The 27,248-nt window shown below is 41.6% G+C and overlaps 1 protein-coding gene across 13 annotated transcripts in view; it reads left to right on the plus strand.

Annotated features, from left to right (window-relative positions):
* DAB1 (DAB adaptor protein 1) overlaps positions 1-27,248 on the plus strand; it is a 322,030-nt gene that overhangs the window by 179,092 nt on the left and 115,690 nt on the right. For all 13 annotated transcript variants that reach the window (XM_029618406.1, XM_029618407.1, XM_029618405.1 and 10 more), the window contains exon 3: positions 22,078-22,217. In XM_029618406.1, the coding sequence (XP_029474266.1) occupies positions 22,078-22,217 (140 nt within the window). The remainder of the gene's footprint in view (positions 1-22,077; positions 22,218-27,248) is intronic.

A 27,248-nucleotide genomic window follows, 5' to 3' on the forward strand; every position in this document is an offset into this window, starting at 1 on the left:
CATTGATAAATATGAGAAAATTGTAAGTTGATCCTCACTATTTCCAAAAGCCAGTGCAAACCGTCTGTATGATTATACATGCAATACCATAGATATGAAGACCATGCATTCTGTTTCTGGCAAGTTAGCTCTATTGCACCAAACACATGCTTAAAAATTTTTTAAAGGTGAAAAAAGCCAGCAGTTGAAGAAGAGATGATTGCTTTATTGGAGGAAGTGATATTTTAAAATGCAAGCCATCAAGACTCTTTAAACACTTGTTAGCTTAATAAAGGCATCACTTCTCCCACTGCTATCTTGCTGGTTTCTCTTTTAAGTATCTGGTTTTAGTCAAGCTAGTAGGGTCCTACCCCCCATCTACTTTCTCACAGGAAGCATTGATTGATGAGGACAGTCCGATGCCAGAGTATAACTGACTATGCCAGGGACCCGAGAGGAAGCACCAGTGGAAGAAGGGCACATGAAAGAAAATGTTTCCTTGAGACACTGTCGCGTTTTACCATCTCTGTTAAGCTCCCCGCCCCATCTTTTTACTGAGCTGTAATTTAAAGGGAATATCCAGGCTATACAAGAGTGAAAAATGTTTTAAATTAAGAAGATCAAAGACTTTTGAACCAACACAAAAGGACTTAATAAAGATATTATCAGACATAGACCCCTTGGAACTATAAAGTTTTACTGTCTGTCAGCTCTGTCAAGCCACAACTGCATGCCTAGCTGATTCTACATTATTTAAACCCATCATTGACATGATGAAGGGAGCAGAGCTCGTGAAAGCTAGTCACAGATGTATTGAGCAAGTCCAATAGAAAGGTCTCACCTACAGCTTGATTGTTGGAACCTTACTTTGACACAATTGAGAAACTAGATAACCTCTCAGAGCAGCAGGGGTTAAGAAGAGTAAATATCGACATACTCTTTCTCTCCTACCTTCCTGATAATCACATTGAACAGAAATGCAAGCTTCAAATCTGCATTAAAAAGATCTTACAATTATTTTTTTTTTGTTTCGTATAATTGTGGATTTCTGTCTCTCTCTACAATTTCTTTAATTTTATTTTTTTACATTGCTCTTTTCTGATCGTTCCTTTCATTGTGTTTTCCTTTATTTTGGGTAAATCTCATCTTCTCCCCAGGGCATTAATTATAGTTGACTGCCTTTGATAGATGAAGTCACCGTGCACACTGAATATTGTTATAGGGCAGACAGAAGCAGCAGCATACAGAAATCTTCCCCAATTAGGTTTCCTATCCTTTCCTAGCAGGCAGCTACAGTCGGCCCTTTCTGCATCAACCACTTACACCAAGACATCAGATTGTAAAAGTGAGCAAAAGAAATAGGGATATTCTTTTGAGCGTGCTTAAGTTGAGGGAGGGAAAATGCACATGTAGTTGACACTTTCAAAAAGTATGCATGAAAACATTCCCCTTCTCGGCTGCCCACACAAAAACCAGGTGCAACATACACAGGCAGTGTTAATGCACATACTGTACCCAGATTTTCAAAGGGAAAGTGCCTATATAGCTTTCCTTTGAAAATTTGGGTACATCGAAACCATCCATGGAGTTTGCAACTGTTGGAAAAATTGCCTCCAAAGCATTTGTGAAAAATAAAAAAAAAACCCCCAAAGGAAACCTAAAAGACGATGCAATGGAGAAATAGGTTCTGTATCTGAAAGGTTCTATTTTTTTTTAATTACCTAATTTTGATGGAGTGCATACAAGACACTGGCGGTTGAGTTCAATAACGCATTCCAAGGGACAGTGGAGAGAGCAAACAAATAAAGCAAGAAGCAAAAAGGTCAAGCAGCAGAAAAGAGAGCCTTTGGGAGGAGCTCAGAGTATGAAGGACCGAGCCTCACCCCTGCCCCAACCGGCAGAGAATCACATTCTCAGTGCTAGAAAAGGCTGGGGAAAATGCTGATCAAGGAACGCAAGACGGCGTTGGGCTGGGAAGGACAAAGCAGCAGGCACAGGTGCTCGCGGAAGACATTTTCAGCCAGCAAAGCGGAGCAGGAGGTTGTAGAGGCAGGAACGTGACCGGAGGAAGCCTAAAGAAGCCCAGATAGTGGAAGGCCGGTAATTCCTACCGGGGGACCTCGCTGCAACCCTACTCCAGACTGTGGGTAGGAACAGAGAGTAAAAAGGAAGAGGCAGAGCAGAATTCAGCATCCAGAAGTGATCTGAAAGGGCCGAAGGAGTGGCAGGGGGGCTGCTCCATGACATTAATACAAGAAAACACTCCTTATTCTTTTGAACTTTAAACAGGTCTTATTCTCTTTCACTTCCCTATAAACTTTGCATATAGCAGTGCCAAAGCAAGTTGTCCCTGAGTTTTAATGAAGAGGAGAGAACGCAAACATTTTTTATGGAAATAACATTTGTAGGAATCACTTATAAAGAGAAGAGAGAATTTTACAGTCAGCCAAAAATAATTGAATGCAGCAGTTAAGGAGAGATGACAATTAAGCCTGATTTTTGGAAAGTATTGCTTCTGTATATCACTTTGCACATCAATGAAGCAATAAAAACCAATAATAAGAAGAGGCAAAATCTATTGATGTCAGAGATTATTTTGAATATAGAAAGCTATGCCCAGTGAGTAATATTTCAAAATTATACACTGCAGATAGTAAAACAATCTATATCATTTAGAAATTTTACTTTTTTTTTTTTTTTTAATTGAAACTTGCCTTCCATTTCCTCTGGGGACTGCCATATTAGCAAAAGAGGGAAAACAAAATGGCTTCCTACTCAGTGATTCTGATTGGACCATCTTCATGTATGATGATATAAACGATATCACACTCAGGCAATCCAGGTAAAGAGCTAGCATTGCAAATAAAGCTCCTTCCAGGAGGGTGAAAAAGCACTAGCAGATAGCTTAAAGAACTTCAAATATAATCAAGACAATTTTGTAAAGCTATTTACATGGGTGAGCAGAAGGCATGGAGCAGCAGTTACTCCCCTAACCAAATTGCTGGGCAGAGCGGGTGGATCACGTGGGGTCTTTATCTGCCATCATTTATTATGCTAATTTGAATTGGCTGTCCCAAAAATTGACATCCTTCTATATGGCTAAAGTTAAGCAGGGTGCACTTTAGGTCACATTTAGGTGAGGCCTTGAGGCCTTCCTGGGGCCTCGGTGTGGGCGGCATCGGAAATGATAGCATGCGTAGATTACATTTTCAAGTCTCTGCGTGTTGTTTTCCTTATAAAAGGTTCCCACACAAAAAGCAGGTGTGAAAGTCCACAGGTAGTTTGTACCTGTGGCAAGTTGCAGAGGAAAAGTGCGGGCATGGCTTTCTCTTCAAAGCTTGGTGCAAAGTCAACAGGTAAAAAGTGTCCAAAGGCTTTGCACGAAAGTGCACAGTCTGAAAATCCTCCGGTACGCTAACAGGAAAATGTTTCACTGATAGGGAACATTGAATGGGTTGGTTCATTGCAACTGAACCAAAAATAGACTCATACCAAACAATCTGAAAGCTTTTTTTTCCGGTTTGGTAAATAGTGTGAGCTAGCAAATACTAGGGCGTAATATACACGCGTAACCCTTTTAAAAACCCTCCTGTGCGCGCCGAGCCTATTTTGCATAGGCCCGGCAGCACTCACAAGCCCCGGGACGCGCTTATGTCCCGGGGCTTGAAAAAGGGGGCGGGGAGTGGGTGGGGTGGTCCGGGAGCAGGGGCGGGGCCAGAGCCTCCAGGCACAATGGCCATTTGCTGCCCGGAGGCAGGCGCAACTTAGAAGTTAAAGGTATGGGGGGAGGGGTTTAGGTAGGGGAAGGTGAGGGGAAGGGGAAGGAAAGGTGGAGGAAGGCTGCGCGGCTCAGCACGCACAAGTTGCACAATTGTGCACCCCCTTGCGCGTGCTGACCCTGGATTTTATAACATGCACGCGGCTGTGCGCGCATGTTATAAAATCGGGGCGCAGATTTGTGCGCGCCGGGTTGCCCGTGCATAATTCATAAAATCACACTTCCGATCCCCACTGCTGCCCGCTCAGTCCCGTTTTACACCTTCCATAGGGTATCTGCTACCTTGAAAGTGGCAAAACCAAGGCCCAGACACTCTTGCCCTACCAGATCCGGTCCTATAATAATGCTAGCTGGCCCTACGAGTGACATTGTGTGGCTCTATGGCCATAAAAGCATTCCATCGTAAAACAACATGGCGATGACGGCAAAGCTGGCCAGGGTCATTGTAGGACCGGTGGTGCTTACTCCTGCCCTTTTCTCTCTAGGAGACCCCTGCAGCAGGGGTAAGAAGGGTCCAGGGAGACAGCAGGGAAGCTATGAGGGGGAATCGGGGAGATACTCCTTTATGATTTTTTTTGTCTCTTCTTTTTGTTTAATATTTAATTTTCTTCAATAAATGAACTGAACCAAAATAAATATTAAGGGGTGAATTTTCAAAGGAGTTACATATGTAACATTAGCATATACATGTATAAGTAGCTTTTACTCACATACATGCTATTTTATAAACATAAATCTATGCATATTTTTGGTTTTGCATGCACATTTAATATGCACAAAAAGCAGAACAGTCTAGGGGCGTTCCAGGATGGGGCTAAGAGTTACACATGTGAGCCCCTATTTTATAAGAGAATTACGTGAGCACATTTGGCAGCGTATTCATGCAGATTTACACCTAATTATCTTGCACAATTGATAGCGGACTCGTCTGCTGTCTGCTATTGGCTGGCTGAGAGCTCTGGGGGAACTGCGGGAAATTCAGGATGAAGAACTAGTTGGGTTTTGATGATCTGGAGAAGGACTGGATGAACTGGTGGAGGAAGCGAGCGGGCATATTTTAAAATATACCGACTTACCCATGTAAATCAAGACTTTTTGAGAGGAAGTTATATATATATTTTTTTTTTTTTTGCACGTAAAATACACGTGGGTATGTATATAAAACAGGTAGAAAAGCATGAGCTTTCAAAGCATTGCAGGAATTTGCAGGTGACCAAACACACGAATACCTGCAGTGCAATGAAAGTGCCTGCCTGTCGGGAGATAGACATATGCATATTTTATCATCTGCGCATACACGATACGTGCAGGTTATGAACTATTGTAATAAATCTCTGTGCGGCCATGGACGTGGGCATATGGGTCCGCATGGAGTTGTTTGAAAGTTATCCTCCAAATGAACTGAAACCCAGAGGAAAACTAAAGAAAGATGCTCTCATTTAGCACTTCAGTAACATTTTATTCAGCTGAGGTATAATGCCAGAAATGCACTGACTGATTCTCCGGTGGGGGAGGGGGGGAGGCGGGGGCAGTATTTCCAGTGCACACTTTTGGTGAATACAGAATAGGGACAGGACACATCTCACTGTCTATGAAGAATGCAGGGTCCTGTAGCCCGCTTTACAGCTAGCCAAAAGCAACCTCTTCATACCCAGGAAAATCCATTTTCTAATCCCAGTTGGGTTCATCGAGATTGGGGTTACTGGTTCTAATTCCGGGTTCAGTGCAAGGTTTCTATATCTTGTCTGAATCCTCTCAGTCGCCCAGTGTGGCGCAGTGGCAGGATACCAACCTCCATCACAGAAAGTCACTGGCTCAAAACCTGCAAAAGCTTTTTTTTTTTTTTTGCAGAGTTTCCGTGTAGGGATGGACTGAGCACTACTCATAGGCCACATAGAAAGCCAGAAGCTGGCAGAAGTGCAGAGGGCCTTGAGAGGAAGCTCTACACTGCATGATCATTACACTATTTTCCTCATCCACGGAAGAAAGGAAATATTCCAATATACACGTCTGACTGGCGGCCCTATGGACAGACTAGCAGACTGTGAGCAGGAAAAGGGAGCGCGAGGTCTCACAGAGTCACGGCAATGGAAGTAGATCTAGATAAATATGTACAGCAGATTGGCAACTCCAGTCAAGAATGAGCTCTCTTGGGAGGATGTCAAAGGTGCCTTCGTGGGAGGCAGGTAGTTGGAGGACTACCCTTCAGTGACGTACCAGCTCCATTTCATCTGGATGGTTGAGCAAGTCTTGGTTTTACATTCCTGCCCCCCCCCCCTCCCCCCAATTTCCACATTGGATTTCTGACCCGTTGTCCTATTTAGAAACTGAAACTAAAAGCCCATGGATGAACCATACTGGTGCAGCCTGTCCAGATGGCATGAGGCCAGCTGCTTATCCTACAAGGGAGGCAGATGCAGAGTAGAGCTGGCCTTGAGGCATTTCGGCTAGATTTGACTGTTGGACTTCCAGAAACAAATTCTCCAATTATACAACTCTACAGTAGCCCCCAGCAAGTGTTCAACATGCAGCCAGTAGTTTTAGCACCCACATCTGTCTCCTGAATTAATGAACGGGATGCTTTTCTGGTAGATGTATACTGCGTGCTATGTTGAAATATCTACCTGAAATCAAGTCACTGAAGATGCCAAACCTATTTTTACTACTCCAGGACTGCACTCTGTATTCATCCTCTTCTTTTAAGCATAGTGCTTACAAGTCAAGTAGATCTGCAACAGGACAAGATTAAATGCTTGACTGTAAAAATGAAGTAGCACTGAATTACTGGAATTTGAGAAGAGCACTGCAGGTGCTGGCCAGGATAGCTTGTGCTGTGCAAGATACAGAGTGAGTGAGATATTGTCTTTCCCCCGAAGCAGACTAGCAGGATTATAGGACACACATCAGGGCTGAAAGCTTTCAGATTGGTGTGCATGCCATCAAGTTTTGTTTATAACTCTGTTCTGAACCACTAGGTGTTTGCTGAAGAGACAAATGAGATAGGCTATGAACTTGCTTTTCGCATAGCCAGGCTCTCTTTTTGTATATTCAGCCTTTCCCCTTTTCACAGCAATAAGGAATTTTGAGTTCTAGCGTCAATAAAAAATCATGTCAGCTTGCTTGTTTTCCAGGTACATTTCTCCCTTTCCTCTTCTCTCCATGGCACTTGACTTTATACTGTAACTGAAGAGCGTGTAGTCCCTGTTGCACTACATTGCACCTGGAATTGTCAAGTTATGATATTCTGCAGACACCAAGTACAATCTTTATTCCAGCTTATGAGGAGCAAATACATTTGCTCTGATTTTTATTTCCTGGCTCCTCTTTCAAGACATTCTGGTAGTTTCTCAATATACAAATGTTTTAAAATTTAGTTAAAACAAAACCCCAGCAGGACTGACTCATCTGTTCCTGTGACTGGGAGGCTGAAGGTCAAGCTGAGCATTCTGCAGAATTACATAAGGAAAGTACACCCCCAAAAAATCTAATTTTTCTAGTCACCGAAAGCACAATTGTATTCATTTGTCTCTACTTAACTGGGAACGCATAATGAAATCTACAGCTCATATATTTATTTTATTTAATGAGTTTTATATACCGTCATTCGGAAACGTCAAAATAACGCCATCATAACGGTTTACAAAATAAGGTTACAGGGATAAGGGGGGTTAAACAAGGGATGCAAAGTACAAACTGTTATTAAGCATAGGGGATAACATGTGGAAGGATTTAGTTCCGTTTTTTTTGTTTCATTTCTTATTTATGAAAACCTAGAATGTGATGAATTTAATTTATTTATTCATGAGGTTGGATTGGAGGGCGATATATAAGGATATATAAGGAGTATCAGTAAAATGTCAGTCTCCACATAAACTGCTATGGTATCTCTTTTCCTCAGTTTTACAGTGCATTGCCCTCCTTCAAGCTTGGTGTATAAATATTGCAGACTTAAGGAAGATGCCACAGTCAAAGGAAGGACTTTGCTCTCTGAACATAAAGTTAGCTGTTTATTATCGCAAGTATTGCTTAAAGAAGGCATAGACAACTCTGGCCCTTGAGAGGGTTTACATATAGATCTTTGACTGTACGTTGCTGTGGTGGGATACCCAAGCCGAGATATGAACAGGATTAGAGCCATATTGTCCAGAGGGGTCTGGGTTCAGCCCCTCAGGTTGTGGGCTCTTTGCGGGCTGTGGCAGGTGCCTAGTGTTTGACATGGCCTACAGGTTGGGTGACTGGGGGGATAGTTTAGCTTGCTGGAGTGTACTTGGGAGTGGGTGGTGTGTTTATTGAATCGGCTTATGTTATGATAGCTCAGGTATTGTGTTATAATAAGGCTGTGGCTTTTGATCTCCAGTAGTTGTGCTATATTTGTGTGAGAGGATGGATGTGGTATGGCAGCTGATTCAGGGTGCCTTGATATTATTATCGCATGTATTGCTTAAAGCAAGAGTGGGCCATCACTGGTTCTTGAGAGCCCCTAACAGGTCAAGTTTTCAGAATATCCCTAATGAATAATATAAGAACATAAGAATTGCCATGCTGGGTCAGACCGAGGGCCCATCAAGCCCAGTATCCTGTTTCCAGTAGTGGCCAATCCAGGTCACAGTACCTGGCAAGATCCCAGAATATGCATATGAGAGATCTGTATGCACGCTGCCTCAGTTGTATGCAAATCTAATTCATGCATATTCATTAGGGTTGTCCTGAAAACCTAAGTGGTCTGGGACCCCAAAGATTTGAGTTGCCAACCTCCATTTTAACTGATAATCTGATTGTAACCCCATCCCTGGGTGTGGACTACACTCCGATGAGGCCAGGCTAGTGTTTACAAAGTCTTTTCCCCCCAGGTTTGTAATTCTTTGTTGATAGGAAGAAAGATTTACTTTCAGGGCCCAGAGTGACAGGGGTGACTTGTCTGCACATTACTCTCCCGGGGAGAGGGATACTTATCCTCACTGTGTGAGCTGTTTGTGGCAAAGAAATACACTGGTCACTGGTTTAGTGTCCAAAATTTAAGTCTTTACTATTGAAAACTCAGATGAAATATGGTACAAATAACTTAATCCTTAGTACCACAGAATGTCTCTTCCCTCTATCTGTGCATGCGTTTCAATTACCAGGACAAAGGAAACATTCACCTTCCAGGGCTTGGATAAGTAGAGTTCCCAGGTGAGCAAGGTATCCTTTGGATGGATTAAAAAAAAACCTTTTCCCAACTGGTAAAATGGTAAAACACAGTCTTTTGCACAGAGAGTTCAAATTCTCTCTCTCCCCAGGGGCTGAAGACTCTAGATGGACATCCCCTTCTAAAGAGGATGGCTGTTCCAGCACCCTCAAAGGTAGGGGCTGTATAGAATGGTGCCTCCCCTTCTCACTAACCTATACTGCACTAACTGACTACAGGAATCACCAAGAGCTTAATGGTAATATAACCAGAGGGTCCATTACATGATGATACAAATTCATTAGTTTTAAGGGAGCAGTTGCTTACATTTTGTGAGGTAATCAATCAGTTTTATTGCAGCAGCATAAGTATACAATATTTGATTCGATAAATTGTAGTTTTGTTTTTAAGTTTCTAAGTTTTACAGAGCAAAGCACTGTTATGAAAAATTAGCATAAACTCATGCGTTATCTCCAAGCCAACTTGTTCCTGCCAAACACACTTTGCCAAACTAATTTACCCAGCTGAAAGGTAATTAAGCCTGGTTTTAGCTCACCCTTAGCCGATGGTGGGTCTCACTCCTGCAGAGGAGTGCCGTGGGGAATCCAGCAACCCAGCGGGCAAATGACAGGAAAATGGAACCCAGAGGTTTCACAGAGTCTCTGTGAGGTACGCCAGCAGGAACAGGGTCAAGTCCCGAGCTTGCCAAAGTTCTTTCAGTGAATAAGTTGGCAAGATACCTTCTCCAAGTTTAGCAGAGTAGGCTATGTTGAGCACAGAACTCACTCTTAGGCATGCTAGTTTATGAGTATAGTGAACTATAACAGTCTAAGTTCTGGGGAAGAAAATCCCTTGGGAAAAATCCACTGGGAAAATGTTCACTGGTAAAAGCCCCAAGAAAATTCCAAATCTGTATAATTCAGAGTCTTTTTCTCTGTTTGGAGCTTCATTGCATATTCAGTTCCATAGATCCAACGTTGATCTTGATTAGATGTCACTACCATCTATAGACATAGGATTGGTGGGATGCAAATGATGTTGTCTGAGTCCAGAATGCATATGAATATTCTCACTACAGATAATTAAGTTAATCAGCGGACATTTGCTAAACAATACCTGCTTCATAGCTGGTTTCTTGGCTAATTGCAAAGTTTTCCCCAATGATATGCGGTCACAGTTCTTGTGTCTTCGGTGTTCTTAGCACATTGTGAGGTGCAGACAGATGTCTGATAGGGGAAGAACAAGTGCAGTTACTTCTCCTCCGTGTGATTCACAGTCCCATATTAAGCTGCCAAGATCATCACATGGCTGAAGACTCCATGTTTGGGTTGCTTAGGCCTACCCTTTGGTTCAGTCTGTGTGCATGGCTGCAGGCTCAGGTTCAATTATGTATATCCTTGTTTAGGGTCACTGACTTTTTGCACAACATGACTTAAAGCAGCAAAACAGCACTAACCAGATCACTCCAAATATTAACTCAACTGCTTCTTGGTTCACTTGCTTCCTGATTTGGTCTTGCTCCCAGAATTCTTCTCTCTTCAGTCATAATACATTTTTGGAAAAAAAAAATCTTTTTTTGGAACGAATCCTTCCTTTTGTAAAAATTTCTTTCGGAGGGCCCACCTCTCGCTTGTTCATGCTGCATTTATACTTAATTGTCACAGTGATCAAGAAAGAAATGCTCACCAAAATTTCAATCACTGATATCTCCTGAGGAATTATATTATTATTGTTGTTGTTGTTGTTGTTGTTATTTGTATAGCGCTACCAGGTGTATGCAGTGCTTTACAGATATACATTCCAGACAGTTCATGCTTCATGAAGTTTATAATCCAATAAAAACACAGACACAAAAGCCAGAAAGAATAGCCAATTGAGAGTTAAGGATGAAGTAAATTCTTATTATCCCTGATGTCTTGGTCTGATCATCTACTGATTAAATTTAACCTGATCATGGGTTCCCAGATATCAAAAAACCACACTTTATTGCTGTGTAACCCAAGAAGGCATCCAGTAGATATCACCATGGTTGAAGCACACTGCTTCCATCTAGTAGAGAACTTGAACTATGACAATGTTTCCTGCCTGGTTGCCTCCTGATATAAGTTTCTGACTGATATAATATGGATGCCATGGCCTCCTTGGGTAAGGGACTGAGGATAAAAAAGAAGCAGATCCCCTGGTATTCTCTGGACATTACAGATCTTAAAAGGGCTGAGCAGAAGTGGTGGAAATCCAAATCCTTTGTCCCTAAAAAAGATCATCAGTCATTTTTATGAGCCTACAGGAAAGCTATTGATTTCACTAAAAAAGTATTTTTGCACAAAAGATTTAGGCTTCACTGTTAACTGGGGGAATTATTTGCTTCAGTTAGCATTATTGAAAAAACAGCCCAGGTGCCTCACCATAGCCAAGGATTAGCTATGAACAGATGGTCAACTTCTTTGCCTCTAAAGTTAGGTTATGTGAGACATTTTGGATAGCTAATAAATCTGTTTTTGAAGCAAATTTATTGGAGACAAGAGTGGTCTGGGATCAGTTTTAGTTAATGGATAAGTCTCAGTTGGCCAGATTCTTGTCAACCATGAAGAGCCCCCAGTGTTTACTAGACCCCTGTTCTGCCAATCTCATCAAGACCGTTAAGGGACCTATGATTATGGCACTGGTTAGCTTAATTAATGTTTCTATATCTGAGGGTTGTTTGCCCTCTTTACTGTAAAAAGCTTCCATTCATTCAGTACTCAAGAAATCCACCTTGGACCTTTTGGATTCCAGTAATTACTGCTCAAGCTCTAATCTACATTTTTTAGGAAAATTAATTGAGCAGCTAGAGCTAGCTCAGCTGTAGGAAGTCTTGGAGGACTGAGAAACTCTTGACCCTTTCCAGTCAGGCTTCTGCGAGGGTCATAGCACTAAAACGCTGTTGTTTTCATTGCTTGATTTCCTGTGGTTGGAATTGGATAGGAATGGAGCTATATAGTCAATTTTTTTTTGACATTTCATCTGCATTTGACAATTTGAATCATTCTATCATGCTTATTCATTTAGAAACTCTGGGCTTAAACTTATCAGTTGTCAAATGTTCCCAGTATTTTTTATCAGGAGATCATTAACACGTGTTGCAAGGCCGGGTGCCTCGGAATGAATGCTGGGGTACTGTGAGACTTGACCTGCAGGGTAATCCTCGAGAGAAGGTTGACCCCGTGATAGCATGGACAAGTAGTTCATCTTTACCAAAAGAAAACAATACTGTGGAGTCAGGGGAGGGCATCTCTCTAGTGCCTCTTCTTTCTTCAGCATTAGCCAGCAGACCTCTTATCCTAACATAGGCTGAACATGTTTATCCCCTCTCAACCCTCTCTGGGAAGTATAGAGATGCTTCAGCAGTCTAGAATACTTGCCCTAGCTCCATTGGCAACCTGGCTTCAGGCTCCAAAGGTTTCTTTAAACCTCTCTCTACTGTGAATTTTTAAGTCAGAAACGTTCAGCATGGCGGGGATTTCCTCTAGAGTAACTTCCTTCCCCTTAAACTCTCAATCCCAATGTTTGTCTGACTGCAGCTTCTGCTCTCAGGACCCAGAAACTGCATGGTCTCCGTCCCTCTGATTACACAGTCATTCTTTCCATGTTCTTCCTTTTGAGAACTGAAAACACAGCAGGGTTTTCAGTAACAGCAGCTTTTTATTGTTAAGAGCTTTGCCCGTAAACACCTTTTCACTTCAGCAGATTCACATCACTTCTCGCAGAGAGGCAGGAAGAAGTTTCCCAAGACAGAAATCATCATAACGCTTTGCAGTAAGATGCTAGTTGTAGTATCCCGTTCTCCAGGCTTAACCCTAAACAGCTGACTTTCAGTTAAGGTTGGCTGCAGTATTCCTGTATTACCTGCAGTCCCTTAATCTCCTCGGAGGCAGTTATAGCAAACAAAGCTTGCTCCTACTGGGCTTCTCTCTGTCTCTCTCAGCTTTACTTTAGTATTGTTGGAGAGTCCTAATCTTGACCACTGTTTGCCTTTTCACCTAAGCTGTAACTGATCCTGCCTTTTAGTAAACATACAGCTGTTTACCTCAGCACTAGAAAACTGAACAAAGAAGGAAAAAAAAACAGCTAAGGACAGGGCTGTGCATGGTTCTCCTGCACTCCCATGTGGTTCCCCACAGGATTTCTAGAAAGTTTTTTCCTTTACTTATTCCTAAAAAAAAAAAAATCACAGTGTTAAAGCTTAAAGATATCAGTTTTCTTTCCAGCCAAAAAAAAAACAAAGAAGGAACACTTCATTTAACTTTTAATCTTGTGGGTTGCTTGCTAAATTCTTCTGGATCTAGGGCCTCTGATCTTCCTCCATTTCACCAAGCTCTTGGGCTCAGCTCCCTCTCTGGTCTTGAGGGATGATACTCTGTAGCTGGGCTGCTGTGTTCCTCCTCTCTTCCCCTCTCCTCCTCCATTACTAGCAGCATTCGCTTTATAGGGGATCTAGCCTACCACCGCAGGAGTGGGTGGGCATACCCTATCTGCCCCACCTGCTGACTCTAATGGCCTTAGCCACATACTCCCAAGACTTCTGGGATTTGTAGTCCTTCCTGGCATCCTTCTCGGCAGTAGGTTGTTTCTAATTCTCCCAAAGGCTCCTATTGGAGGATATCTAGGGGGTGTCCTGCTTTTTGAAGCACGCAGACTAAAGCAAAACATAAATGAGTCATCCCAGTGACCCACTGATATGGGGGTTGGCCCTGAACTTCTGCACTGTTTAACATGTCTCCAGCCAATTTGGGAAGGTTTTGGTGTCTTTTAGTATGGTGTATAGGATTTGTGCTGATGGCATCCAGCTCGTCCTTCTCTGTAGGCCAAACAAAATTCAGGCAATTTAAACTAGCAGAGTGCTCAAAAGCCACAAACATTTGGATGGGCAATAATTGTTTGACTGTTAACCTAAAGAAGACAGAGGCATTATAAGTTAGTCGGTCACCTTTATCGGACTCTCCAGTTGACCTGAAAGTGGGTGGTGTGTCAATTCTCCTCCAACTGCAGGTTTAGAATCTGGGGTCTTATTTGACCACAGACTATCTATGAAAGCTCATGTGAGCTATGTGGTTTGCTCTGTGTTTTATAAGCTGAAACTAGTTAGGTGCCTGAAATATTATTTTCCCAGGTGGCCTAGACCAAAATATTATTTTCCCAGGTCTAGGCCCTAATGATCTTGGGTATACACTATTGTAATTCTGTATAGGGTCAGGGCCGAGCCTGTGAAGCCCCCATATAAATGAGTTTCCATGACGAACATTGGTCCAACGTAAAGTACTGGAAACATTTGAAAACTGAGATGCTTAAATGTCCAGGTACAAACTTAGGGGCCTAGTTACTAAGAGGTCAGTATTCAAATCCATTTAGATGGTTAATTCCAAGTTATTTGTCAAAATGTCAAGTTTTTGAATATTGAGTTGGGATAAGTCCCAGTCCGGTTAAAATCTAGCCAGATAAAAAAAAAAAAAGAGGCGTTCTGGGCATTCTCAAATTAACTAGCTAACTTAGCCAAATTTCAGTTTCATCCACCTAAGTTATCCGGCCTTGAGCGGCCAGAGAAATAGCTATTTAATGAGATACCTTCAAAAGATTATCTGGTGAAGTAGCACTGTTTTAAGATTAAAAAAAAAAGAAGGGGCCTGAAGTCCGATTCCCTCCCAAAAAATTTCATACGTGGCCCTGTTGTGCCATGCACCCCCCAAACCCCTTCTAAAATTGACAATTATGTTTTGAGATCTGCAGGTCAGAGATCCTTCCCACCTCTTCCTCTTATCCCCTTATCCGGCTAAGCAGCGTTTCAATATTGGGCCCCAGCATGTCTAAAACTAAGACTGTATTCCTGTGGATTTGGAATATGCATTTGCAATTGTTCAGCATGAAATGGACTCTACGAGGAAGATATAATAATATCGCTGGCGTTGACGATGTGTGTTTCTCGTGGAATGCATGCATTGCTCTTCTTTTAGAGTGCATCCGTGGAACTCGGAGCAGCATAGGCTTTAGGCATCCAGACTCATTAAAATCTGATAATTGTGCTTAACCGCACCAAAAGAAAATGGCGTATCCTGCACGACAAAAAAAAACAAACCAAAAAATTGTACTTTGTAACTAGCTGTCTTCTTATCAAGGTGTGCTCAGCTTGTTCAGCTTATACTGCTTTAGAGGTCATTCCAGGCTGTGCGTTGCTCTGCATTCTTCACTGCCTTGGTGCTATAAAAATGCTAATTATCTTCATGAAGATTTAAACTGTTTACAATATGTCAACGTGTTAAATCTCTCTGTGATTTAAGTGATTGCAGGTTTATAATTTGAATGTGATGATGGATACAAGTTTTGTACTTTCTTTATATAAAACAGACAGTAGTGTGTCATTCTCCAGAGAACTGGCTGCTTGAAGCATGTTATTGACTTTGCTGATAATATCATTATATAGTTTAGATGGTCTTAAAAATAGGAAATTCATATTATACCCTGAGGGACTTGAGGATTTAAGTAAGGTACATAGCTGTTTCCAGGGTATCAAGTAGGATTATTGAATGTCCCTAACTGATGTTAATATATTACATTAGTACAGACAAATAATAGTGCAATCTCTTGAAATTGTGTCATTTATAATACCTTATTAGGAAATTTAGTTATTTGTGGATGAGGGACATACTAGTAATAAAGATTTAAGACCAAATAATGCTTGACAAATTATTTTAGGACTGTGCTATGACAATTAAGTTTTTGCAAACATCAGAGCTAGCAATCCATGTTTTCCATTATCTTTACAAAATACTAGAATACCTACTTGCTCAGTCCTTTCTTCCCTTCCCTGATTGATCCACCCTCCTCTAAATGCCTCCCGCACCCACCAAGTCTCAATCATCCCCTTCAGCCTTAAGGTTATCTCCCCTCTCCCTCTCCCCTCCCTCAGCTGCTCATTCCCTTCTCAGCAGAATGGGTCAGCAGCCTAACTCCCTCAGCCTCAGTTCTACTCTTCTTCCTGGGGCTCAGCCACTTCCCTTAGGCTTAATCTTCCTCTCAGCAGTGGCCCTCGCCAGCTTCATTTCCCCCCTCCTCAGCTTCAGTTCCTCTGTATGTGTGTGATAGTGATGGGGGGTGTGTGTGTGGGGGGGGGGGGGGGACGGGATGGTTAAGATCCTTTCAGTAACTCAAAGAGAAACAACATTGGGGCTTTCAGCCAGTGGCTGACAGTGCGGTTGCCTCTAGCTTGGCAACAGGGTAAGAAGCTGATTAGCCGGCGAAAGATTTTATGACAGTAGACTCCTTTTATAAGAGCATGACAAAAATGGGATTTTAAAGATTCGCTGCATGCAGAATTAGATTAAGGCATACACAACACAGGCATGTGCCTAGGGTGCCATATCTTCAAGGTGCCCAAAAACTGGATCCTCCCCTCATCCCTGATCTCTGGTTTCCAAGGGGGGGGGGGCGACGACCCCCTGCTCCCCGATCCTGCCTGTGGGCACCGTAATCATAAATTCAGCCCTGCTACCTGGGGAGTTTCCCTTTGAAAACCAGCTTTCAGGCTCAAAGCAGGTCTGCAAGCTGCTTCTGGCCACTTTAAATTGCCCTCCCTATGACTCAATGGCTTAATGAGCCAAAGAATTTATGGCTTGATTAGGCATCATTTTTCTGGGATTCTTTTTAGCTTTCTATAGTAGTTTGAACTTTATGGGGCATATGCAATAATGTGTACATTAAGGGCTTGTCATTCATACTAAAAGATGTTCCCTCATGACATTAAGAAGGTTGCACTAAATTTAGTCCAACGTCCAGTGGCACATTAAAACCCTCTGGGGCTCCTAGGCATCTCGATCTTGGGGGCTTTTCCTCATAGTTTGCAAAGGTACAAAACAGGCCAATACTGACTACATAACAATAAACCTGTGGGTATGTGTGGTGGGGGGGGCCCCTAACTTAGGAGGGTCCATAAAAGCAAGTCTACTACTTTTGTAATCCAGCACTGGTGACTTACCCTATAATCGAGGGAGCATCATATGCAAATTTAGTTTTTACCAGGCCCATGGGAACTGTGTGAACAGCTCTCCCCACTCGCTATTTTCCATGAGTTTAGTAAAGGTATACATTTGACATCTGCCTCAGACCATGCCTGGAAAGTCATGAAATACCCCCCTTGCTAAATAGCCCTTTCACTTTCGGATGGTGAGAACAAAACATTTCCTCTCCCCCTGAATCTAGTGCACAAGAATAGGTTCCCTTCCAATCCCGCCCACCCCCAGACAGCCATCAACTCCCCTGCATTGCAATGAAACCACACCCTGAGGCACAGCATCAAGCTCGCCCTGCCTCTGTGGCACGTCCCTCTTGACATAGCATCCCTGCCCCATCCAATGGCATCCTCCTCCTGCAGCCCAGCATCAATCACTCTGATGAACTCCCCACAAAGGGCTGAATCCAAGGCATCCACCCCCACGGAAGCCCTGCCCCTGCAGCAGATATCCTCTCCCCCTCTAGAACCAGGTCGTACCAGCCTGAAGGGGGGTGGGATGTCAGAGCTCCTGATAGCAAATCTACCTGCAGACCTAAAGCTCTCAAAGCTATATAGGTTTCATGTAAACTGACTTCACAAGTCTCTCAGGTAATTACAGTTTTTCTGCAGTTATTCCATTGCAATCAAGAATCTTACTTAAGACCAAACTCATATACAACTCTCTTTTGTGATTATAATAACAGTGCAAATCAAAAATCAGAATGTAGTCTCTTAGACAGATGTACAGTATATAAACAGTATTCTCTATCTGTTTTCTTCTTCTGAATACATGAATTAATTATTTATTTTAAAACTTGTATAGTGCAAAACAAAATTTCTAAGCAGTTTAACAAATGAACATTCATAAAAAAAAACCCAACATGAAAAGACATTGACATAAGAAAAAACTATTATAACAATTTCCATCTAACTACTTTCAGTTTATAGTTCACACTCCAGAATTTTATGCAGTTGACTGCTCCCTGCTGGCTACATATCATCAGGGAATGCTTGAGAGAACAAGAAGGATTTTAATAGCTTCCTGAATTTTAACATAGAAGATTCTTCCTGTAGACTGAGGGCAAGGAATTCCATAAAGCAGGACCTTGGACATTGAAAAGCCTAGATTCGTCTAAGCGAATAATTCTTGGTGAAGGAACATTCAGAAGGAATTGACTAGCTGAACTAAGCGTACATGATGGATGATACAGTTTTAAAGCTGCATTAAAGCTATGGGGTGCGATGCCATTCAACCCTTTAAATACGTATTAAGATTTTAAAGGAAATTCTCCACAATGCGAAGTAAATGGAGGCCCTTCAAGACAGGTGAAATATGCTCACAAACCCTTGTCCCAGTTATTACCCTAGCAGCTGAATTCTGAACAAGCTGTAAGACCTTCAAGGATTTTTGTGGAAGACCAAGATACAATAATCAAGAGATGAAGGAGCAAGAGAATGAATAACAGTTCTTATATCTGGCTCATTTAGGAAGGGTCGTAATCTTCGGACCAGAAGAAGGCACCTTTTACAACTTTTGAAATTTGAGGCTTTAGTGATAGGGGTTGTCCATAATGAAACCAAAATTTCTGGCCTCACCCACTATTGGAATTTCAACACCATCCAAAATCAAGGATTAGGTACCTTCAAATCAGGATATCTGGCCAGATATAAGATTTCAGTCTTAGACATATTTAACTGAAGTTTATTTTCCAACAACCAATCCTTGAGGGAATTCAGACAATGAGAGATCTTCTTTAAGACTCTGAAATTGGCACAGAAAACTGAATATCATCAGCATACAGACGGTAGCCAACATCAAGTAGTGAAAGAACTTTGCAGATTGGGGCAATGTAAACATTAAAGTGTACGGCTGAGAGGGTTGACCCTTGTGGTACCCTGCTAGCAAGGTCAGATTCCTGAGACCAATGTCCAGAGATGTATACTGATTGAGAACAATTGCTCAAAAAAGAAGAAAACCATTTTAACCGTTGTGTTTCCTATCCCTATGATAGACAGACAGTTGATCAGAATTACTGAGTGTTCATTTCATTTTCTAAAAAAGAATCAACATAACTTTCAAGCAGGCAATTTTCAAAACATTTTCCATGAGTAAATGCGTTTTTAACTGTGGAATAATGCCTTCTATAAATGTCCCTCTCCCCCCAACCATGTACAAGGCAAGTGGTAGTTGCCATGAGAGGGATTAGGGTGGGGGCCACCTAAATTGTGCACAATGATGTCATTTTGCATCCTCCGAGCACACTTTTCCACACATATCTTGGAAAAATGTTGTCTATTGCACTAAACATTCCAGGAATAGTTGATTGAGAGGAAGGGAAGGAAGGAAGCAAACTTTCCCCTTAACCATTGTAGTAGAAGAAGGAAAGGGAGTACCCGGAGAGTCAAATCCTTACAAAAAAGCAAAGTCCTGCACTGGAGAAAATCCTCGCCTAGGGCCATGGCTTGGCTCCTCCTCCCGACGACAGATGCGGCAACTGGGGGAAATCTCCAGCCGAGGAATGGTCCTGGACACGGAGCAGGGACAGACAGAGTCCTCACCACTTCTCTGCTCACTGTAACAGGCTCCTCCTTTTTTTTTTGGCAGATTGGCCCCTCCTCCCGACGTCAGACTTAGCAACTGGGGGAAGCTTCAAGCCGAGCGATGGTCTGGGACACAGAGCAGGGACAGTAGAGCTCTCCCCACTCATCCCTGGTTTCATTATTTCTAATTAGAAAGATATAAATTTAAAAGTAATATAGCAGCTATACTACTGATCCGTAGTGTTATCAGAACAAAAGACCTGATTTGTTAAGGACTTCTCCAGTTGAAAACCCTTGAAAATTTGGGAGAACCTTTAGAGATACCGAAATTCAATTCCAGGCCCAGACTTCTGACCATCAGGATAATTGAGGTTGCGAACACTGTGGAGGCACTGTTAACAGGCCTGGGAAAGGCATCCAGAACTATCACCCCGGAACAACACTTGCAAGCCGGTCTTGCAATGCAATAGTTCCAGAGGGAGCCATGGTCCATGCCTCTCAGCCTTTGATCATCACTGCAATGGCCAGGCTGCAGGGTGAATACGGAGGGGAAGCTGTGAATTCATGTAATGGATGGCTTCGTGCAACAGTTCACCCATACAAACACCAGGCCACTGGTTTACGGTCAACAGGATTTTATTAGCTGGTCATTGTCTCAGTCAGAAGGAACTTCTTTAATAATTGACATCAATTTAGTTTTACAGGAAAACACAACAAGTGATCGTATAGTGAATTTTTTAAATATAAAAGGCCTAGTATTCAAAATAAAATGTTTATTTTACATTAACCGGATAAGACTTATCTTATTAACTTAAATGGGACATTCAGCAGCATAGCTATGCTGCTGGATATCTGCATACAAGTCTGTACTTAGTCAAATAAGTTATATCTGCTCTATAGCAAGTCTAACTTACTCGATTAAGGGCTATCTATGTAGCCGGATAAGGGACTTATCCGGAAATGACGCCGCTGAATATAGCCAGATATTCAGCAGCCATCACTTAGCCAAATAAGTCCTACTTATCTGGTTAAGTAGCATTTCAGTATTGGCCTCATAATGTAAAGCACTCAAGGAGAAAGAATCTGCAAAACATTTCTCCAGCTAATCAAGGCACAGAAATGTAGCAGCCTTGCAGGCTGCTTAAAATGCTGCTGTTTCCTGAGCTCCCAGTTATTTCCCATCCAGCCAGAACTAAATGCAAGCCAACTTGGGAAGGCTGGAGGGAAACTCCGTTTCTAGAATTCTCTTATGCTTACGACTACAGAGAAGTTAATTAACACATCCCACCTGCTCAGATCAGAAGCAAGTTTCTTAGTCACCCCTGACTCAAACAGCTTGAGGAAGGGGAGAGTGAAAGAAGAGGGCAGCAGAGAGAAGGGGAGGAAAACAAAATTCCCCAACAAGTTACTCATACTCAAACATGACTTTAAAACATCAAAATAATATTGTGATTCTGTTACTACAACTTTCATATCATCAAACAGGACTCTACGACAGGAGTAATAACGCTTGTTTGTTCATGGGATTGAAGAGTCACTACAGCCTATCTCCCCTACAGGTTGCATATTGAGCTGACAAGTGCTCCCAAAGAAAATTCACTCACAATTAGACATAAGGAAAAGTTCCAGCAGAATAGGAGGCAGATTATTTTTATGCCTGCTATGTGAGGGCTTAAGGTAGCTGGAGGCTAGCTGAGCTGGGAAAATCCCACAAGTGAGCAGCGGTGAAGCTGCCGGGCCAGAAACAAAGTCATTAAAAACATTGGGGAACCCTTGGTAAGTCAGATCCAACAAACGCAATGATTGCTTCTACACTCTTTCCATGCCTGCAAAAGCAGTATTGCGAATTACTGTAGACTTAATCAAGTTTGCAAATCTTACTACGGTACTGACATGCTTGCTAACTATAAGTAACATGATGGGTCAGATGGTCTCCCAATTTTTTAGGTCAACCAGAAGTATATTTTCTACAGGGAATGAGGATCCCTGCCTACATTAAATGTTGTCATAGCATGTTAATTCAGTTATAATTTTTCTGGACAGCTTTAGTGTTAACATTTTGCTGTATAACTACATATGTTGCCATAAATTCATGGCATAACCATGCATTGGAGTATGAGGATAATTAGAAATTGTTTTTCGATCCCCCCCATGTAATAAATATTTAATACTACTGATGCTACTACTTATCACTTCTATGCAGGACTGTTGCAAGCATATTTAATACCCTAGTCTTAGACAAACCTTTAGTTATTCGTTCTCCCTTCCTCCAACTTTACTAGTGGCAATGGCTCCAGCTCACTGCTCCCTTCTTTGACAGCACTAGCTCTGGTACAACACCCCTCTAGACCTCACATTGGCATGATTTTGCCACCCCCAAAATCTTGGCGCTCTAGACAACTGCCTAGTTTGCCTAAGGGAAGCACCAGCCCTGTTTCTATGCACTAATAGATGTACATGTTTAAGAGAACAAACAGCAATATGATTTGTAATTTTGTCATGTTAATATAATGCTATATTTTTCCAGTGGTACTCAAAATATTGCTGTAGATCATTGGCAAGTATATTTGAACAGTGTTTGCTTCTTTTTAGGTCAGGACCGAAGTGAATCCACTTTGATAAGGAGATTTAAAGGTGATGGTGTTCGATACAAAGCAAAGCTGATTGGGATTGACGAGGTTTCTGCAGCGCGGGGAGACAAGTTATGTCAGGACTCTATGATGAAACTCAAGGTAGAGCATGGCTTTGTTGCATATAGATGTTGCACAGCACAGCTGAAGGTCTGCTACTCAGCAGAAGCAGGCTTGGAGTCCTGGTAGATGTGTTGCACGGCAAGACGATAAGTACAGCAAACTTAGATCCTTTGTCAACAGGATTATGCATTTCCCCAAGTATTTCAAGTTCATATACAAGGGTTTATTTTTGCTCCTGTTCCTGCTACTTATTTTGCACAACTGAAAAATGCTGTTTGTAAGCTTGGAAACTACCAACTGCTCGCTTCTGGCCCCCTGCTTAGGCTTTCAAACTTGTTGATGTGCCAATCTTCTTTAAATATGCTAGCTAAACCGTTATTGTGGCTTCAAATTATTCATTAATTTGAAGTGCTGTGTTTTCCAGTTCAGAAAGGAGAATTGTAATTGTCAGAATGTTGAAGGAGAGAATTATAAAATAGAATGCATAAACCCATTCTATAAGCTGGAAAAATTAGATTTAGTTTAGCTTAGCTTTAAATTTGATGATTAATTTCTGATAGAAACATTCTGAAGTGAAGTAGAATCAAACTCAATCATAATAATACAGTATGAACAATACACAATCTAATAATTAAAACCAAATAAATCAATCAATATAGTATGTTACCAACCAAAGAAAACCAATAAAAAGAAAAGATTCAAGTATACATTAATCATAATGATACAATAAAAATAATAAAATATCAAATAACCAGCAATTAAACAATGAATACAATTCATAAACTTATTGGTTTGTGAAAATAGCCATGGCTTCAATTCTTCCTAAAAGTCAGGCAATGCTCGTTGGTGTGTAAATCCACTGGAATTACCTTCCCGAGCCTCGGTCCTAAAATAACACTGTCGTATATGGTGGAAAAGATCCAGACCATTAATCTACTTTTTTAAATAACAGAAAAAAACTACTTAAAGTTCATTAGTTAGTCAACTGCATACACAGGCGCATGCACAACTTTGCACCTGCTTTTCCCGCTCGATCTTTTTCCAAATTAAAGCATGCATGTGCTTTTGAAAATCCAAAAGCAAATGCGTACTTTCGCATCCCTCCCCAATCCCACCCTCAGGAATTCCTTTCTTGTGTACATTTCTGGTCGCTGCATCTCAAAAAAGATATAATTGCGATGGAGAAGGTACGGAGAAGGGCGACCAAAATGATAAGGGAAATGGAACAGCTCCCCTATGAGGAAAGACTAAAGAGGTTAGGACTTTTCAGCTTGGAGAAGAGACAGCTGAGAGGGGATATGATAGAGGTGTTTAAAATCATGAGAGGTCTAGAACGGGTAGATGTGAATCGGTTATTTACTCTTTCGGATAATAGAAAGACTAGGGGGCACTCCATTAAGTTAGTATGTGGCACATTTAAAACAAATCGGAGAAAGTTCTTTTTCACTCAACGCACAATTAAACTCTGGAATTTGTTGCCAGAGGACATGGTTAGTTCAGTTAGTATAGCTGTGTTTAAAAAAGGATTGGATAAGTTCTTGAAGGAGAAGTCCATTACCTGCTATTAATTAAGTTGACTTAGAAAATAACCACTGCTATTACTAGCAACGGTAACATGAAATAGACTTAGTTTTTGGGTACTTGCCAGGTTCTTATGGCCTGGTTTGGCCACTGTTGGAAACAGGATGCTGGGCTTGATGGACCCTTGGTCTGACCCAGTATGGCATGTTCTTATGTTCCTTAGTCCAGGTAAAATTATATGAATGCTGCCTCTGCATACAAAATTTTACCTGCAGAGAGGCTAGGCAGTTTTCAGAGACACCATTTCCGTCAGTATATGGCCATTTACCTGTGGAAATGACTTTCAGAAAATTGTCCTGATTGTCCTTCACTCCTACAGGAAAATCACTTCCATGCTCCCTTAGATGCCTGTTCCCTGTTAACGTAATTGAAAGATTTGTCCGAGCAGTGGTCCAAGATAAACGTAACATGCCATGCCATTCATTTCATACATGGCTTCCTGCAGAGCGCTCAGGACACGGTACAGCAGAGGGTAATAAATTAAAGCATGCATTGTACCAAGCATGATACTGAAAAGAACAAAAAGTTGAAAATAAATAATACAAAAGATCCATGAAATAAACGAGAAAAAAACTGAACACAAACATGAATAAAACTTAATGGGGAGCAACTTTCAACTCGGCATAAAGTCAGCGGATAACCTTTTACTCCCACGTATTTTCAAAGCCTAAATATGTGCATGCTCCAGCTTTGAAAACCGTCCCACAAAAACTACGAGCACACAATTACACCTTCTATTTGGTGCGTGAAGTTTTCCCCAGAGAATTTATGGGCATCCTTTTTTTAAATCAAAACGTAAAGTCTGCCTGTGAATCCGGACCCACCCGGACTCCCCTCCTGGAAAGCCTTCGCTCTCTACACGTAAAAGTACGTGCACGCTGGCACTGGACGTGAAATTTTGCATGCAGATAAGGTTGGCAGTTTTCAAAGACCCCCGTGTATGCGTGCAAAATGCTACTTTACGCGTGGAAATGGCTTTTGACAATCGCCCTCCGTAATAAAATAAGCAAACTGAATAACAAATTGGAATAAATCAAATAAATCACAAAACCCAAAGTCAAATAGTGTAAAAAAAAAAAAAAAAGAGGTACCAATAAAAATAAGAATCTGTTGTTCGCTGGTCTGCAGAGGATTGGACAGAGGGCCGGGGTCTTTATTAGATGTTGAAATTGAGACCAGTCTGGAATGAGGCAGGCTTCTTTGGGGAGCAGTTTCCAGCATTACCAGAGCATCGCAGGAACAGGCAGGTTGGCTAGATGCGTGCAGGTGATCTCGCAGATGAATGCTCGTGCCTTCCCAGCAGACAGGTCGTGATGATATACTTATGTCTTCCATTTTATCATTTCTGCTCAGAATGCATTAAGGAGTCCAATTGCTTTCCATATGCTGTGCAAACTGTACCTACAGCTGTGAAAGCCGGAAGCTCATGGATGCTAACTGTTTCGAAATGGAGCTGTGAGAAAGATGGGGATATTGCCACCCGCTTTTCTAGCTTTATGAAAACAAAAGCATGGAAAAACCAGAAAGTTCCCCTCTTATGACGACATTCTGTCTTATGATCATGAATTTATGATTTATGGGCATTTAAGGATTTCCTTAAAAACTGCCTGCAAAATTCAGTGACGGGGCAAAGGAGGTCAGTTTAATATTTCATTATGCTGAGAGCTGTGATTCCTATGCGCATTTTATGTGCATTTTACCTTTTTGCAGATAACACGCACAGACTCACCCAAATCAAACCAAAATTGATTGTGGGTGTGTTTTTTTTTCCATCGACACAACATGGGGGTTATTCATTTGTAAATTTGTCTCCAGATGCTTGAAAATAATGTGGCTAACAATTTGAGAGCACAGAATCTTCCTTTGAAAAGCTTTCCTGATTGACTGCAGTTTGTGCTGTTTGACCAATTTATTCATTGAGTAAAAAAGGGGAAGGATAAAAAACAAGGTGCCTCGTTTCTAGTCACATACGCGTATTCTTTCCTCGTAAGACAGATAAAACAAAACATACTAATTAATCGGTTAACTGTCAACTTTTCTTAGGAAGAAGATTCTTGGCTAAATAGCAATAAGAAAGATATTGATCCTATTATTTTCTGAATGTCATTGCATTTTTAAGTGTTGCTATTTACAGATGATTTATGTTTTTCTTTTACTTTCTGTGTATAATTTGCCATGATAAACAAGGGTGAATTCTGCACTTTTTGAGTATTTTTTCATAACTTGTGTATATTATTTGTAGTTTGCCGTCACTGTACCCACCCAGTACCATACAAGATTAATTGTTGGGTTTTAAGGCCTCTATCAAAAAGAGCCTACGTTCTTACTCTCCAGCAGTGCTGGTCAAGTGACTTCCTCAGGGTAATACAGGATGGGATTTGAAAATTGTAGACTTACCGTCAAAATCATAAGTTAAAGAATAGCTCTGATTTATTTATTTATTTTTTATTTTTTATTTTTATATACCGATGTTCCTGTATAATATACATATCGCACCGGTTTACAGTGAAATCAAACTGATGCCTCTAGGGCAGCTTACAATGAAACATAAAAACTAACAATAAATAACTTGGACTACCTCTTGGGCAGCTTACAATGAGAACAGAGTAACAAAAAAGTACTTGGACAGTAAGGAATTTGCAGAGAACTTACAATGAACAACAAGGCCTCATTAAACTGAGATATGGCACTATAAGAAACGTAAGTACAGAGGGAGAGGGGAATCAGGGTGTAAAGTGTCATTGTATTCCTCTGGTCTTAGTTCTCCGGGAAGGCTTGGGCGAAGAGCCAAGTCTTTAGCTTCTTTTTGAATGTCCTGTGGCAGGGCTCTATGCGGAGATCCGGAGGGAGCGAGTTCCAGAGAGGGGGACCCGCCGTGGAAAGAGCGCGTTTCCTTAGAGACGTTTTTGCTGGCTGGGTAAGAAGCGTGTTCTTGTACGCATATCTGGTCGGTCTCTTAGAGGAGTGCTGTTGGAGTTGATAAGTAAGGTTGAGAGGGGAGAAGTTGTGAATGGCCTTGTGTATCATCATAAGGCTTTTAAAGTGAATTCTATATTTAATCGGCAGCCAGTGTAGGTGCTGTAGGATGGGGGTGATATGTTCCCTTTTTTTAGTGTTTGTGAGAATTCTGGCTGTGGCATTCATGACCATCTGAAGTGGTTTGATGGTGCAAGCAGGGAGACCCAGCAGGAGTGAGTTGCAATAATCCAGTTTCGGGAGGATGATGGATTGTAGTACCAGGCGGAAGTCACGGTGGAGAAGAAGTGATTTTAATTTTTTTAATACTTGCAATTTGAAGTAGCATTCTTTTGTGGTGTTGTTAACGAACTTGCTGAGGTTGAGTCGGTTGTCTAGTAGTACACCCAGGTCTCTCACTTGGGTAGTGCGGTCAATTGAGATGCTGGGACATTGGTTGGCGGTTGTGGGGAAGAGCGGGATGTAGTTTTCTGGAGCTATAAGAAGGATTTCAGTTTTGTTGGTGTTTAGTAC

The sequence above is a fragment of the Rhinatrema bivittatum genome, chromosome 10 (genome assembly GCF_901001135.1).
Source record: "Rhinatrema bivittatum chromosome 10, aRhiBiv1.1, whole genome shotgun sequence".
In the NCBI taxonomy this organism is placed as follows: domain Eukaryota; kingdom Metazoa; phylum Chordata; class Amphibia; order Gymnophiona; family Rhinatrematidae; genus Rhinatrema; species Rhinatrema bivittatum.